The sequence below is a fragment of the Chelon labrosus genome (assembly GCF_963514085.1).
Source record: "Chelon labrosus genome assembly, chromosome: 1".
Taxonomy (NCBI): domain Eukaryota; kingdom Metazoa; phylum Chordata; class Actinopteri; order Mugiliformes; family Mugilidae; genus Chelon; species Chelon labrosus.
This window is the reverse complement of record NC_140337.1, coordinates 9,068,871-9,086,093: the sequence shown is the minus strand read 5'-3', so window position 1 is coordinate 9,086,093 and position 17,223 is coordinate 9,068,871. Positions and strand designations below refer to the sequence as shown.

The following is a 17,223-nucleotide window of genomic DNA, read 5'->3' as shown; positions in this document are numbered from 1 at the left end:
GATAGGAAATTCAGGATTCAACTGTATTTTGATTCTGTACATTGTGAATTTTAGTTAGTTTTTTTTACTCTGTGTTAAGCCTTTAAACACTTTCGCCATTAAATACTTTTATTTTGAAAGCGAGTGTTTCTTCTCCCGCCTCTACTTTTTTTAATTCAACCAATTTTAATGTCATCTGGGTGTTGAAGTTTCCCCATACTTTCATGACAGTTTTTTTTTTTTTTTTTTTTTTTTTTTTTTTGACAGTTTTGAATTAATAAATTTTAGGCTATGTATAAAGCTTAAGCAACTGCATATCTGTTTCATGTATGCTTATGTATAAAACATCATCAAAGTATTGCTGGTAAACCTCATATCAGTCTTTAAATAGCCAAGTAATAACCCACTAACCCATCTCACGACTTTTTTTTCTACCTGCATCCTGCTGGGGATGGCTGCTGTTATTAAGGAGTGTCATATGGGGTGGGGGTGCCTGGTCTGGTCTAGGTGGGTGCTACATGTCTAAGTAACATCCACATGAATGTCAAGTTTTTGGCTGATGGAGTAGTTTATCTTAGCTTTCACGCGACAACAACGCAGGGGCTCAAACTCATACACGCAAAATAAATACCCCATATAAGAGCCGCGAACGCATCTTTTGACCTTACTAAGCACTTAAACTTTCAAGTTAAGCTTACATTGAACACAGGTACGTTGAACTGGTCTAATATCAAAAAGAAAAGAAGAAAATGGAGGACCGTGAGGAACGACTGTCGGCCCCATGCCACCAAAGAGCAGGTGGGACATTTTCTTATTCATAAAATGAACTCCCTAAATAAATTGAAAGCGTTTGTCAAGTGAAAGAATGCTGATGTCTTTTTTGAATAAAAGCAAAAAACATAAAAACATATTTGGTGACACTAGACGTCTTCTTAGTATGAAATAATTATTTCATTGTTTTTCCGCCAAGAAATTCCCGGGAAATGTGAGGAAATAGCTAGCGCGACAATTGGCAAACATGTTTTGGTTAAAGGGCATCCGTTTTGGGCGTTTTAGAGACAAAATAGATACTTTTTTATTTTTTTTCATAAAATGATCCAAACATATTTTTTTGGTAACCATGGAGATGATGGAACTATTAGGAGAAGCGCTCGAGGCAGACGTGCAGGTGTAAACAAACCAGTTTTGGTTTACCTCGTATAGAGCGCATGCGCAGCTATTGTCAACGCACTAAATCAGTCTAAGGTCAAAGCTGACCTCGCCTGTGGATCAAGTCAAGTCTAAAAAACACCTGCCTAGATTTGTGTTATTTTGGACATAGACCTAAAGTTTCTGGCCGCGCAATGAAATGAACTGCATTATTGTTCTGCCTGGAAGTGTGTTTTATTTTATTCCGAGTGATGAAGGAGTTAATTTTAGTGGTTGATCAAGTAAAAGTTTACACCAAACAGCCTGAATGCCAGAGTCAGCGTTACACATGAGATTTTGGGCACTACGCCTGGTTGTCTGTATCAGAATTTTGCAGCACTTATAGCAACACACCTGCCACAGTACATTCTTAAATATTCTTCAGTACAACCACAATTAAATGTATTATTTTAAAACTAATTTATTATACTGTATATTAATAAGGTTTTTAACCTTTTTTTTCTGGGCAGGTTTTTCCTACATCATAGAGCCTCCTGCAGTTGAAATGGTCCCTGAGATTATCCGGATCACCGATGATGACGACGAAGGCAAAACTTTGCCCATATACATATACATCACACTGTAATAAATTACCAGCATTTCACAATAATTAACAGTATTATTTTACAGTAACATGTTGTAATTAAGTTCCCCTGTAATATCCCAATTAATACCTGTAAAAACTACAGTATCCTTGGATTTTACAGAATTTAACTGTTATTTTACAGTAAAATCCTGCAATCAAAAAACCCCTGTTATGTCACAACAAGGTCTGTGATATCACATCATAGAGAGTTGTCATATGGCCACACTTGATAAGCTAAATTATTAGATATTAATAAAGTTGTAGCCTTGTGATAGACTGGCGACCTGTTCAGGGTGTACCCTGCCTCTCGCCCAGTGACAGCTTGGATAGGCTCCTGTCAATGTCAGTGTATTGCTTTTGAAAAAAACGTCGCCATATTCACAAAATACCCAGCATACACCTTGACTTTTGAAGGAAGTTTTTATTTCTGACTTAAAAATGTCGATGAAAGTGAAGCAGAGCTTGGAAATAAAATTGTGCTCCAGTTACAAAAATTTTATTTTCTTGTCCATCCTGTTTTGTTTTTTTGTTTACTGTTTCCACTCTTTGATCTCATACTGATTGTCTTGACTTGTTTTGTTGGCATGCGAGAGCGACTTGTGGTAACACATGTTTTATGCTTAATTAATCATTTATAAAGCATAACTCCGAAATGAATAGACATTACTAAGCAGTTTATTAAAGCAGTTATATAGGCTTTATTCACATACCTGATACAGTACATTAAATATTCTCAACCTCTGACCTCTGACCTCAGCTCTTCCAAAAAGAAGAAACTCAAAGAGGGGCAGCCACTGATGTGACAAGTGTGTATTTTAAGGAAAACATCTAAGATTAGAAAAGCTGTGAAGAACCTATTTCTTCCACTTCTGTCCCCAGCTCCTCCAAAAAGAGGAGTGGGGAGAGATATTTTGACTTCTTTGCCAAGAGGCCAAGGTGGGATGATGACTCTCTCAGATTAGTGTTGACAGCCATGAATGTTGCAGAATGGGCAGTCCATCTGCCATTTTATTAAATAGTTTGGTTTACAGAGCCCGAGGTCTTGCACCAGGGCCTAGTTTTATTCAGTATTTTAGTTTTTAAATATTTAAGGCTGGCCTTTGTGTCTGGCAGGCCTGGGAGAGCCCTAGGTAGCGTCTTGCACCAGGGCCTATCTTTATCTAGTATTCAGAGTTTGGTTTAGAGCACAACATAGAGAAAATCAGAAAGTGGTAACAAAATCCATGACACATGGAAACAGGAGAAACAGAACAAAACAGGAACACTGGCAGCAGAGGAACACTGGGAGCAGAAACACTGGAGTGAGTAACAGGCAAGTAAACATGGAGCAGAATATCTGGGACTTCAGGCAGAGAAAGCCAAATGCTGGAGACTGGCAGAAAAGATGATGACACCACGAGTGGGCAAAATCTGGAGATGGGGAAGCATCTGCACACCCTGGAGCTGGGAGGATGTCTGCAGACACCACCCCATCTCTAGGGTCTGCAGACACCCCCCCAGCTCCAGGGATGGATCTGGGGTAGCATCTGTGGGGTATGCTATGCTCTAGCTGACATCTTGCACTAGGGTCTATCTTTATCTAGTATTTAGTTTTTGGTTTCTAGGCTTTTAGAGCACACCCTTTTGCCTGACTGAGTAGACATCAGTACAACGAAACACAGACAACATTGAGACAACTGAAAAGTGGCAACAAAACTAACAAAACAGGAACACTGGCAGACGAAACACTGGAGTGAGTAACATGCAAGTAAACATGGAGTAGAACATCTGGGTCTTCAGGCGGAGAAGCCAAATGCTGGAAACAGATCAGAGACACCCAAACAAGAAAAACAGGGGATAGGGTGGAGTTTGCATACCTCTGGGAAAGGGAGGAATCTGCAGACTCTGGAGCAGGGGTGACGTTTACACAAACCGGGAAAGGGGAGGTGTCTGCAGGCCCTGGGGATGGGGTGGCGTTCACAGACCCTGGGACACTGGAGGAGTCTGCAGACTGGGTATGGGGTGGTGTTTGGAAGGTGTCTGTAAACCCTGGAAGAAGCAGGCTGGTGGCTAACAGACCAAGAGACAGCAGGCTGGTGGCAAGCACATGCAGGTACTGAAAACTAGACATATCAAAATATCGCTCTACTTATGTTATTACAATAATAGAACCTCCCTCACAGACTTCATTATAGAGGGATCCCTTTTGTTGATCCAAGTCTGATTTCAGCACTATTTCTCCTCTTTTTATGTTAATATTTGTCATATTCGCCAGGGCTCTACCACCTGAACTTTTGCCAGGTACATTGAAATAGGGTAGGCACAAGATACTGACTTGGTCACAAAGTGAACTAAAAAATATTTTATCTAACGATAAGTAAGTAAGTAAATTGTCTTACCTTACATACATTGTATCTGTTCGACCTGTCAGTCTAAAATTATTAACACCGTTTTTTTGTTTTATTGTGTTCTCCCTTTTCACTGAAGTGAAAATGACTAAGTTGTGACACCGATAAATACAGAGGCCCACTGGAGAAAGGAAGATGCAGTGGTGGACTATGGAGGCTCAGAGTTTCCGCTGTACATCTGGGACTTCTCCAGCGTATTCTGTCAGTAAAGTAAATTCTTAGGTAATGCTACAAAGGTTGCTCTATTTAAGGTACAACAATGTTTTTCATCAACATACTTGGAGTTGTTCTTTCTGTTTTTCAGTTGAACACTGGGCAAGCTGGTCATCTCAAGAAACATCTCATGTAGCTCCTCTGACAATCAAGCTTGTGTAGACTGACTATTCCATCCAGATGGAGAGATGGGTCCTTGTGATGTTTACATCATTAGTGTTGTATCTTCAGACTTAAGTGCTCTGATAGAGGAGGCTCTATGCTCCAAGTGTGTGTCCCGAAGTCTATATGAGGAAGAGCTATGTCATGTGATCTCGCTCTCTGTCTGTGCTGCCTACCATGTGCCAGTAAAATTCCACAAAGCTATTTCGGATGTTTGTGAGTCTTTCTTGAATATGTGTGGGTCACAATGTTATACTGGCGACGAGAAAGACATTTTTTGAATTTCTTTCTTTCAAGCAAATTATATTGATGATAAAGAGGTCCGTATTACTGAGTGTCGTGGGTGCACAAACTTTGATGCACAAACACTTGATGAGAAACCTCCGAAGTCCCGCAAAACCTGGAGACAAGACTTTTGCACAGTTGCTTTTTTTTATTTTTTTATCAAAGATCCACTTTAATCCCAAACCAAGTGAAGTTGTCCAGAGATTTAAATTTGACTGACGCATGAGAAGACCACTGAATCCGTGGCTGTATGTTACTGAATTAAGGAGACTAGCACAAGATTGTAATTATGGAGAGACACTTTCACAGATATTAGGAACAGATTGGTATGTGGGATAAATGATGACCGAATACAGAGAAGATCGTTGTCAGAGACAGTGCCCTGTGTTTAGCCCAGGCTATGGAGTCTGCTAACAAAAATGTGCAGGATTTGCAAGTCAAAGCAGGAGCCATGTCTTGTAACGCAGTGTGGGCTGGTGGGGCAGAATGCAAGGGGCAGAGAAGAGGGAGCCGTTGGAAAGCAGAAAATGATACAGTGTTATCGCTGCAAAGGTAAATATGCACTGGAGGACTGTTGATTCAAGAAGGTGGTGTATGGTTGGCCAAGACAAAGAAAAGAACTGATGGAGCGGTAGGAAAAACATATGTAAAAATGAAGTGCAAACGGCAGGAGAGAGACTGCCCATTATTGTAGTTAAAGGCACAGGTCCAAACTTGTTGGGAAGATGGTGGTTAAAGCATTTAAAACTTGATTGTGCCGAAATAAAGTACATGGCAAACAACCCCCCACAGTCCCTGAGCCTGGAGAAGGTGCTACAAAAGCATGAGGGAGTATTTAAAGATGGGAACGCTAAAAGGTTTTAAAGCTACTATTCATGTTCCATCTAATGCTGCTCCCCGTTTCAGTAGATCCAGATCCGTTCCTTATGCTACAGAGCCCAAAGTTGATGCTGAAATTGACAGATTGTTAAGAGAGAACATCATTGCTCCTGTCAAGTACTCTGACTGGGCTGCTCCTGTGGTTCCTTTGCTAAAGCCAGATGGTGACTGCAGGTTATGTGGAGATTATAAATTAACTGTAAATTGGGGTGTCCATCCTGGAACAGTACCCCATACCCAAAGTGTCAAGCTCAGAAGTTTCTCACCTGGAAAGCTAGTTTTCCCAAGGAACTATGGATAAGGTCCCTGGAAAAATTGAGACCTGCACAGGTCCCCTGTCATATACAGTTGATGTGGGGAATGGGTAGATTGTGAGGAGGCATGTTGACCAAATCAAGAGGCGAGAGGAGTTCCTGATTTAGATCCCATTACACCTCAGATTGTGAGAACAGCATTTCCTGTGGTGCCAGAACAAGTGGAACCCCCTGAGGTCCGGGTGACTGATTCTCCAATCCCTGTGGAAGCCTCTCAGAGTGACCCGCCTCAGGGGAATGAGTCTCCACCTGTATTGCAGAAGTCGACAGCACCTTGTCTTTCTGTTCAGAAGTGTTTCCAATCAATGTAATGAGACTCTTTATTTGTTTAAAATAAATAAATAAAATCAGGGATTTGTCACAGTATGATCTTTACAATCCATGTTCATTGAAATATGCTGTATACTTCAATACATAATTTTCTATTACAATAATCTGTGCTAATTTCATCACTTCAACTTGATGTCTGCCTGTATAAACACACTGGAACGCTTTAACTTCTCATTTCAATAATGTCTTTTGTCACTAGAGGGCGGCAGTGTGTCTCTTCCATGAGAGCAGTTTGAGCAGACAGGTATTTTGTCATCATTAGTTTTCCTTGGACATCTACTGAAAGTTACTTCATATTTTCTGCCTCTGGGCTTAACCCCCTGCATTACAATACAAAAAGGCTTTACACCCATCCACTTTGAAATAAAGTTCAGAAAATAAAACAACCAGAGGTAGACAGGTGGCTACAGTGTTAGCGTTGCAATAAAGCGGGAGGAGAGAGACACATGGAAGAAGAGGTAGTTCTTCCGGAAGTGGTAATGGTAATCATAATATTTACTTTTATAGATCACTCAGCCTCACTTTGGATGAATGCTGTCTAGCATCTCAGAATTTGCTCAGAGGGAAATAAAATGAATTCAGGGAAACATGGGGACGCCTTTAATGGAATAATTGGATAGTGAAAACTAAAACCAAATATATGTCTTATCATCATAATTCAATTATAATTAACTTCGACATCTTCCTCATAAACAGCTGCTCATAAAAGTTCAAACTGATTTATTTTATGATATCTGTGATTTGTTTTAAAAAAAATGTTCAGTAGTAAACCTTCATAAACACTAATGGCTAGATTCAAGAGACTAAAGTTAATGTGTATAATGCACAACAATATAAAAATGTAGTAATTTTGTCAACTTAACGTTGAGTGTGCTTGGGACAACTGCTTCAGTGTTTGGAATTATTGGCGTGCCACATGACCATTGAGTCTATGTAACCAAGTGAAGAATACAGTTTATGGTTAGACCAATATAGAACACTGGTTACCACCGGAAGTCGAAATTGGAGTAAAATGAGGCTGCGCTGATTTAGTTATTTACGGTAAACCGAGAATTTGTCAAGTCATTGTGACTTGAAAGCCCGATTAACGCCTCTCATTGCAGTTACTGTTAGACAACTTAAATTATACAAGATAATGATGAATAATTATGTAGAAGTAAAGGTACACTTTCATATTCACTCGACACCACGAATGGTTGATTGTTTAAAAAAAGTTTCCATCATTAAAATTATACATCCGCTTTTTCTTTCACAATAAAAGTGTGCACAGGAGAAAGCGTTTATATGCGTGGTACAGAATGAAAAAAATCTATATATGAAAATATAGAGATAATGTATCTTTTTGTAAGAGCAGGACTTTGGCGTTGTGCGTCTGATTTCCTTGTCTCACCTGAGAACAAAACTTTAATTTTCTTAAACTGAAAGTACAGTAACTTCCGCTGCGTTTTGCGACTACGGTGGTGCCGCTTGACGCAGCAGTGATAAAACCGCTGCTCTGCCTCTTGACGTAGGCTATTTCCCAAACTTTGAGACGCAGCGCATCACCACACACAGGTTCACCTGACGGCAAAAATGGTTCGCCATGTAGAGAAGCTGGTAAGGAGTACTTTTGTTCATGGAGCGGCCCGTATCGTTAGCTTTTGTCAGACTGATGCTTTTAGCTTAAACGTGTCCAACGTGTCTCGCGTCCGCCGGGACAACCGCGCGCCTGTTTCCCCCCCCCCTCGCCCGTTCTCCATGTTGTCTGAGAGCGTTTTCTAGTGTTTTTCTAGTTTTCTGTTTAAGCTGTTCAGTAAATTGTTGCGCATGGCCTGCACACGGAGGAAGCGTCTGCCCGGCGCGACGTTGTTTGATCCAGATATGACTAAGGGATAGGCTAACGACCGGTGGCGTGTTTAAGGCTGTTGGACTTTGTCATCTTGTAGTCGGGCGGGCACGTTACTTAACGACAGCGGAAATGATAGCTGCTCCCACTTAAGATGGATTTAAACAATGTTACACGGCTGTGGCCCCGTTAGCTTAGCGTTGCTCGTGATAGAAAGCGTGTGGGTTAGCATCTGTATGAACTTGTAGCGAACAGGCTGCTGCGTGGTGTAAGCTAGTCCGGAGCAGGCCATGCTTTCCCACTGGATGTTTCGGGAAACGTGGGTGGGGATAGTAATGTTAGATTACTACGGCGAGCAATACAGTAATCACTAACCACTTTAATGTAGCACTGTGATAGCTGGAAGTACTTTCACTTTCCATATCATTAGGTACACTAGTAATGATTGCATTCTGATATAACAGTCCTGCACTGTATCTGTATATTGGCTCCATGAAGCTTACAGTGTTCAGTTTATGGCGAAAGGCTGAACTGTATGGTTACTTTGAAGGAGTTTAGTTCGTGATGCTTGACACAAACACAGTTGAATCAACAACTCTGTGCTGTTCTGAACAAATGCTGAAGATCATAACCTTCATGATGCAAAGATTTTGTGCAGGACTGTTATGTTAGAATGTGTTCTCTCTCTCATTAGCACATCTGTTAAACTGTCTGGGGGCTGTTAGTGCTGTGTGCTTCATCAACTTTGGTTCTTCGACTGCCTTTAAGTCCTTGAGTGGTCTGATGCCATACTGTTGTGTCATTTTAACAAACTGAAAGTGTAAGGGTTCAGGTTTAATGAAGGAAATGTTAGCCTTAAGTCTGCGGCGTCAGCTGACCAACGAATGACTGCGGGCAACGATCAGGAGGCAAAAAGACACAAGTAACGAAACGCGCTGTATGTCAGCAGTGTTTTTTTTATATGCATTTTAAATGTCTGCCTCATTCATTGATGCTTCGTTGGCCTTCTGATCTGATTGGTCTGCTGATCACCAGCCTCCTGCCCTTTGTCAAGCCCTGATTTCCTAGGTTGCGGTTGATGGTTATGGCAAACAGTCATGGGAGGATTCCCATAGAAAGAGACTGAAGACCTGTAATAATGGAGTCTAGAGATAACGTGGAGGTTATTCAAGCTTTTGAATAACCACAGTTCTGAGTTTCAGTTCTTGCACGGCGTGTGGGTTTTCAGGGTTTTTCTGAAACCGACCCCCATATATCTTGCATCAGCAACACAGGAAGTCTGGATCTGACTTGACCAAGGGAGCTCTCTGGTTGGTGGTCAGAAGACCAACAGATCGTCAGCTTAGTTCTGGTTAGTTGTTTGTGTCGCAGTTAATCAGAAACATGTTTGTTGTTGTTTTTTGTTTCTCTTAGGATGAATTCCACCAAATCCTGAAGGAAGCTGGGGGCAAGCTGGTGGTGGTGGACTTCACTGCCACTTGGTGCGGCCCCTGCCAACAGATTGGCCCTAAATTTGTAGTAAGTGGGTGATAAATAATCTGATAAAGTGATGGAGAATGCTTGTATTTACTGTAATTGGGGGGGAATACTTGGACTCACTGATGGGCATAAAAAACAGATCATTTCTCAAGTGGAACAGTTTAGAAGACGCTCACTTTCCAGTCTTTCCAGTCTGTTTTTAAGCAAACGTTAGAAGCAGAAACAAATATTTCTTTCTATTGTTTTGAGGAAGCCCTTTCCTAAGGTGCTCAAATGCGTCGTCGTCTGTTTGGAGAGGGAGCTTTGTTGCCAAGACAACCTTTTGTCTTGCTGTTCTAATCTTGATTGGTGAATCCCTGCTTCACTGGAAAATGAGAGTAGAACCAATGATTTAGATTAGATTAGTAGACTTTTCCTCTTGTATTGATGCAGTAGATGTCATGTCCTCTACGTCTTTTGTGTTTATGCTCGATGATCAACTGTCTTGCAGAAACTGTCAGAGTTGCCAGAGAACAAGAACGTGATTTTCCTGAAGGTGGACGTAGATGAGGCCCCGGTAAGAGACTCTTAATGCATATGTGTTGTAGATTTTGTAGTTTTACTCTGACATGATGATGATGACTGTCATGCTGGTAATACTCAGAGGAATGTGAACTATTCGTGGAATCCATTTCTTCAGACCTTGGTGAACCACAATTTGCTCATGTGACAAGTTTTTCTGTGTCGGTGCAACTTTATAATTGTCCCACTGTCTAAATCTGACACTTGGCAATGAAATACACTGGTCAGCCATAACATTGTGACCATATGGTCTTAATCACAAGTGAATACTTTGTCCTAACAGAATGTGTGGCAGTGTTGATGAATCAGTTCATCTGTTTGACTACTGTTGTCTTTGCTTGTCCAGGAAATCAGCTCTGAATGTAACATCCAGTGCATGCCCACATTCCAGTTTTACAAGAATGGACAGAAGGTAAGAAGAAATACACCACACTTTGCTGCATTCTTACACGTAGCATAGCTCTGCTTTTGGCCTCGACCCTTTTTTTGAAGGGAGTGTCTTGAGTCTTCAGCAGCTCAATGCTTCTCTCTGGAGGTTAAAAGTCTCTGAGCTTTTCTACTGAAACATGCAAGACACAGTTGTGAGACCTAAATGATCCCCTTCCTTTTCTAGTTGACCCTGAACACTGCCATTTAACGCTACATTAGAAGAATTTAACAGTTTGTGGGGGTGATGTTTAATGATCAAGTCTCTTGAACATACACCTCCTCTCACAGAGAGAATTATTGACATTAAGTTTATACAGTGGACACGTCAACAGACAGCAATATCATCACCCTGTGAGAAGCCAATATCCACTTCTGTTATGTTGTTGTAGTCATCATAATTAACTGATAATGATTTGATTGACGTTCAGAGAGGATGAGGTTTTGGAACCATCTGGGTCACCGTACACTAGCAACGCTGTCTTCTCTTCAAATGTTGACCTAATCTCATTTAAAATGAAACCAGTCATCAGAAATACTCCACAGCTGTTTTCTTACATGAATGTCGTCTTTCAGGTGAAGGAGTTCTCTGGCGCTAATGAGAAACAACTGAATGAACTGGTGGCGAGCCTGAGAGACTCCTGAGTTCCACTGACCAATCCTCAACCTCCTATTGTATAAAAAAACCACCACACAAGCTGTTAACATCTGTTCACACCCATTTCAGTTCATGTTCAGTAACCATCAGGTGTTCTGCAGCACTTCAATCCACTCATCACGTAACGTTGACGTAGTCCTGATCTCAGTGTTTTAAATTCTGTTTTATAAGAATGGAGAACTCCGCAACTTCTTTTCTTCTATGCTGTGTGTTCATCCAGGTGGACATAATAATAAAAGAGGAATTCCTTCCATGTTGTGTCTGTTCATTCATATTCAGATTAAACACGACAGAACCCTCACTGATGGAAAGAGAGAATTTAATGGGATTTGAATAAAAATATGAGAATAGTTTATACATGTACATCGGACCATCACACACAGCATATGTCTTAATGGTGTTCAGTCTCTATGGAAAAAAAAATATACAGCTTTAATTGATAATATGGTTCTTTGCCTTTGCAGAGAGAGGAGAGTGAATGGTTGATAATGCAGGCAGTCAGTGGGTTAATACTTGGCTAGATTAGAGGAGGAGGTTCTTCCAAACACTCAGCTGGCGCTTACTGGATGCTCTTGGCATCTGACTCATATGAAGCATTAAGTCTTCTCGTAAACCGTGCGTGTTCAGATTGGGTTTCAGTCTGGAGTAGGCTTTCTTCATCCACAAGGGAAAGTGTTTGTGTACAGAGATTGGAGAGAAGTGTGCAGCCTGGAAACTTAGCTGTGCTCCCTTACACAGCAGCCTGACCATGAGAGACCTTCAGTGACTCAGACTTGAAGTCACCGCTGTGACGGCGCATGCCCATCCGCCCAGTGGGACACCCACACTGGTAGGGTGCCGTGCAACGAGGGAGACGAGTGGAAGCGAAGTCATTTAAGGTCATCTCTCCTCTGTCTTTGTTGAGAAGGCTTATATTTTAAGTTAAGATCCGTGTAGTTTTCTCTACAAATGTAAAGAACAATACTGACCTTTTTTTTCTCCTCACCTTAAAATGTGTCTTGACATTAGTTGTTTTTTTCTGTTAAATAGTCAAAACTCTATTTAAGCCTCTAACTCAATGGTTTTAACTAAAGTAAGTCTTAAAGTTGTGCGTAAATAAGGACGTTGTGGCTTTAAATGACAGGTGGGTGCCCTCACAAGCTGCTAGTTGTCTGCTCGACGTCAACCGCCCACCCCAGCTCCACTCACGTTCCACCTCGCTGACCATTGTTGAACCAGATGGGAGTTAGGAGGGGCGACGTGGAAACACCCAGATGGCAACGGCCGGTGCCACCCACCGCTTCTGATAACCAGTGGGTGACGTCGTGGAGGGTTCGTCCAACTTCACGTACAGTCCAGATCATCAGAGTCTTAGATCATTGTACCTTTAACTTGTGCTTTAAGTTAACAGGAGGCAGAAAGTGCAGAAACAGTGTTCCGTTGAAGCAGCTGAAAACGACCTTTCCCCGATTATCCGCCACCCTCTTTGTGTACCATTGTCTGTCAAAACCTGCAAGCTGATGCCTTTGTTTCAGAAAGTGACAAAGGCAGAATTTGGTACAAACTAACAAAGAGCAAAGAGAAAACAGGTGACCGGTGAAAGTGTACGAGCGTTATTGCGTTTACCGACAGACTCAGCAGCTAATGAAGGAAGACTAGCATGGACCTAGCTACGTAAAACAACATGCTGCACTGGACTGAAAGCTTCGGAGTCCCTTTAAACTTGTAGCAATGACCTGTGAGCTACTCGCTACACCTCTTTAAAGCCCTCTTTCTAAACTGGTGTCCATCTATGAGAGGGACACAGTGTAATACAACCACAGTGATAATTTATTGATGCTGTCAAAGGCGTTTCCCTTCGACTGAGCCTTGTGTTAGGTGTGTCAGTATCAGGTATTTCTTTGTTGTCACATTACTCTGCCCCATTTTATGTATGTACAAAGTACAGCTATATAACTGCGCTGCAGAGCGACATCTGTATGATTTCCACGCAAAGGTGGTTCAGGTATAATTAGCATGCATACAGGAGAATAAAACCCATGCAAACACAAACAAGGAGCCATAGTGACGTGGGCGCCATTGTGCGGCGCATTCAGGACAAACGCGCCTAAGAAGAATCAAAGGATAGCCTGACAAAGGTTGTCATAGAAGCTGCAGAGGGGCCTGTAATTAGTCCAGCACACGGGACGCTGACACGGTCTTTGATGCAGCCGCACGCATACAACAGAGAGGGAGGTTTAGACCAACGACCATGCAAGTGTAGGGAGTGATTTGGTACAAGGGGAGCATGCAGAGGAGTGTGTTTCATTTTCACATTGATGCAGACAGGGACAGAGTGGACTGACATCCTAATCACAGTTAAATGATTTCCTCTACAACCATGTGACCTGGATCTCAGACTGATTAAGGAGGTTCTCATTGATTCTTTCAGAGCTATGTTGGAATGAAACAAACGTTTATGCAATGACCACACACATTTGATTGTGACACAGGTCATACGTACTGTACAGAGGTCGTACATTAACAAATAAACAAACTTTACCATTAACCGTGACAGGAGGAGACGGTCAATGTTATTTACTTCTCCTCCCAGTGGTCATAATGCAAAACTTTTCATTTAAGAAACTGAAGTCAGAACTGGTTTTCTGTTTCATTTTGGAAATTGAAAGAATAATTATATAATTCATTCATGCCGTCACACAGTAAATCTGTTAACTGGCCAATGACAACACTACAGCTCTAGTTTGCATCTTTACATGTTTCATGCAAATAATTTCTGGAACATATCCCACCCGTAATAGTTTTTAAGCTAAGAAAGCTTTCCTGGTGTATGTCTCAAACACTCTGACTATTGCAGTTATCTCAGACCGCAGCTATCTGGTAATATATGACTGATACATTACCGTCAGACTAACTGACCTCTTGTCACCATTTGTGTTGTGAAACAGATTAAGAAAATCAGCAATGTTGAAAGGACGTTTTGGAAGGGTGTTTGTCGATGTGTCGCGAACGTTTGCCACAGAGTTGGTAAGGTATGAAGAAAGAGCAACACAACAGGAAGACAGATGAGTAAATATGTGTCTCCAGTGGTTCAGGTTGTCAACAGGCAAGGCAGACAACTGTTTGGTATTGCGGAACAGCTCCTCAAAAATGGAGCCACAGCAAGTAGAGCTCCCCCTGGTGTCTGGCTGCAGTATAGGTCATAAGCTCCGCCTCCTCCATGTTAGTGGATGGGACTTGTACCTATATATATATATATATAAATATATATATTTTTTTCCAACTATGTTTTTTGTCGTTTTAGGTAGTTAATATAATATTGATGTATCTTCAAGTGTCCATTTTTGTTTTAGCTTTATTTGATGCTATAAATACAGGATGTGATATAATATTCACTACAAGTTCCCATGCCAACTGGCCATGAAGTGGTCCTGTAGGGCCCTGAGAGTTGGTAAAAATAAACAAAAAAAATAAGTACAGTGTATAATCCAACATTTTGTTGTAACTGGTTGAAGTAGAAGAGAGCGCAGTATTAATTAAATGAAAATGCAAGTGAGTCTAGCAGAAGTGAGGTCGGGTCATCGATATCGTGGCTATCGCTATCGACTGAACTGCATAGACTCAGGCGGCAAAGTAGCGAGATGGCCAATGCAAGGAAGTGGGGGCGCTTTGTCCATATTTATATACAGTCTATGGGTTGGGGTCCTGGATCAGCAGGCGGCGCCCTGGTGGCTGACAAACAGTAGCATGTCACTGAAATGTGCTACACTTTCAGTGACCGCATGAGACCTCCAAAGGGGCCCACGCACAACCCTGCACATTATTAAGTAGGTAAATACTGTATGACAGCAGTGCCCAATTCAAAATGAGAAGAAGATACCGGTAGTTAACATTAGTTAGCTTAGCTAGCAGAGCAATGTGTCCAGCTCTGTGGTCCATGACCAGTTCTAGTGTGCGTGACTTGTTAGCTTTGCTTGGAGGTTGAAAGATTATGACTAAGCTGCAGGAAATGTTTGCCAAGGGCCTGAACAGACCCTAGAGCCGCCTCCATGTTTCGGTGTGTGTATCTGTGTGTGTGTGCGATTGAGGCAACAGTTTCTCACGTTGGCAGGTGGGGAACGTGGAGCTCCAGGTGCTGCCCCCCAAAACACACATAAGCATGAAATTCACGATGCAAAAAGAAAAAAAAACGATGGTGAATGTTTTTTCAGTGCTTCCCATCCATACCTTCACATGTAGGTGCTGGCAGGCTCCACGTGCCATCAGCCTGACAGACGAGAGTCGTGGGGCCGACAAGCTGCAGCCCAGCATTACACACATAGCTGATATTGTGCAGGTAAGTATCTCCTGTTGTCTGGATCTCTGCATCTTTTACTAAGGGAGGAGGCCCACAGGAGTGTCCTGAGGAGTCTATAGACAAACGTGAATAGACGTTAAAGGTGTGGTGGTATTATGCAGCACGTTCCAGGTTGCGTAACACAAGTTAGTACATCCCCATAAGTCCTTGGATAAGAGAGTGTTAATGTTGTCCTGTGTATTTAGTCATTCAATACATGCTCCTTTGTGACTGTCATCAGAGAAAGAAACTGCTGATTGGCATTCCTAGTTTTATTTACAAAGAGTTTAAGATTAAATATTTGACAGTGGTATCTTAGTCTGCTCCATCTGTACACAAACCTACCAACACACACTGGCTGAGTGCCGCTCCATGTTCTGTCTCTCTGACAGGTCTGGATAGAGTTTCCCTGTGATAAAAAACAACAACAGGAGAATATAAAGCTACGAGAGCATTTGATGATCTAAACACATCAGCGTGTACACACCACTTATTGATGAGTACCACAGCAGGAAACATGATCCATGTAAAAACCACTTCACAGATTTCACTGCAGACTGCAGCAGTGTTGTTGTTTATTTAGGAAGTGCTGTTAGAGTCTGTAGCTTGTGAGTCCTCAGCACATTATAAAGGCCTCATTGTTGCGGGCATGCAAAGCGAGCGAGCTAGCATATCAATGTATCAGGAACAGAGTGAATCAGCTCTTTCTGTTGGCTCTGGGACAAAGCACCTCCTACTGATTGCTGAGGAGAAGTCATGTGACTTTCTGTAGCTGACTGCGAGCCATTAGTACAGTCTGTTGTTTAAAAGCACAGAGCAGGAAACCAGAGATTATCAGAGATGAGTGGCTGACATTATTTTTTAAAGGCAAGGAGTTTGGTTTTGTTTCCTGAAACAGCTGTGCTTTTCTGTCACTTTGTTTTTCTTCGTAATTTCAGCTCATCCATTAAGCCATGTCTTCCACAAAAGAGCATTTGTCCCAGTGAGCAGTACCTCCATGTCAAAGCCAGGCAGGCAGGAGTAGGAGCCCAGCTTCCACCCACCTTATGACACAGCACAAAACACAGAACAGGGAAGTGTTGCATTCTTGCCAAGATTGATAGTGGCAAAAAGGAAAGAGATGTGCAAACGTTTCACAAGTCATGGTGATTTTTACATCATGGTTAATCATTAGATAGTCAAGTTAAGATTAAGAAGCTAAGAGATAAATCATTAACCAACGTTTCCTACCTGACACTCTGCTACTGCTGACCCCTGCAGGTAGAAGCCAGGAGGGCATGAGAGGGCGATGGTGCCCCCGACAGGAGTGAGCTCCTTCCCTGTGATTACCAAATGGGGAATGGAGGAATTGTGGGGTAGCGGGCAGGGGGTGGGGCGGCACCGGATGCTGTGTTTGGACCAGGTGCCATCACTCTGGCAGGACAGAGAGGAGGTCTGTGTGGCCAGTTTGTATCCTTCATCACACCTGGAGAGGTGGAGGAGGTGGACATGAGAAAAATTTGTCAGTGAAATGGAATAAATAAGTTTAAACAACACACAGATGGAGTCGATTCACGCAGGAAGCATGTGGCAGATTTACAGCTGACACACCTTGGCTACAGTTTCGGCTGATCCAACAAAAACACTGCATCTTCTG

General features: G+C 42.0%; 1 protein-coding gene and 1 long non-coding RNA gene across 2 annotated transcripts; both read left to right on the top strand.

Annotated features, from left to right (window-relative positions):
• The first annotated feature begins 3,478 nt into the window (after positions 1-3,478).
• LOC311494451 lies at positions 3,479-5,660 on the top strand. The gene is made up of 3 exons (XR_014699278.1): positions 3,479-3,845; positions 4,220-4,362; positions 4,445-5,660. It is a non-coding gene; the product is annotated as an uncharacterized lncRNA (long non-coding RNA).
• Positions 5,661-7,759: 2,099 nt separating this feature from the next.
• LOC311485499 (thioredoxin-like) lies at positions 7,760-11,525 on the top strand. Its single transcript, XM_084540956.1, has 5 exons — positions 7,760-7,919; positions 9,562-9,666; positions 10,118-10,183; positions 10,535-10,600; positions 11,191-11,525. Exons 1-5 carry the CDS (start codon positions 7,896-7,898, stop codon positions 11,257-11,259), a joined length of 330 nt encoding a protein of 109 aa, XP_084397082.1. The 5' UTR covers positions 7,760-7,895; the 3' UTR covers positions 11,260-11,525.
• Positions 11,526-17,223: the final 5,698 nt, after the last annotated feature.

Excerpts from the sequence above, each read along its gene's own strand:
- LOC311485499 (XM_084540956.1), top strand. The coding sequence starts at position 7,896 with ATGGTTCGCCATGTAGAGAAGCTG. Across the intron at positions 7,920-9,561 it reads TTCGCCATGTAGAGAAGCTG|GATGAATTCCACCAAATCCT; the intron begins GTAAGGAGTACT and ends TGTTTCTCTTAG. Across the intron at positions 10,601-11,190 it reads TTTACAAGAATGGACAGAAG|GTGAAGGAGTTCTCTGGCGC; the intron begins GTAAGAAGAAAT and ends GTCGTCTTTCAG.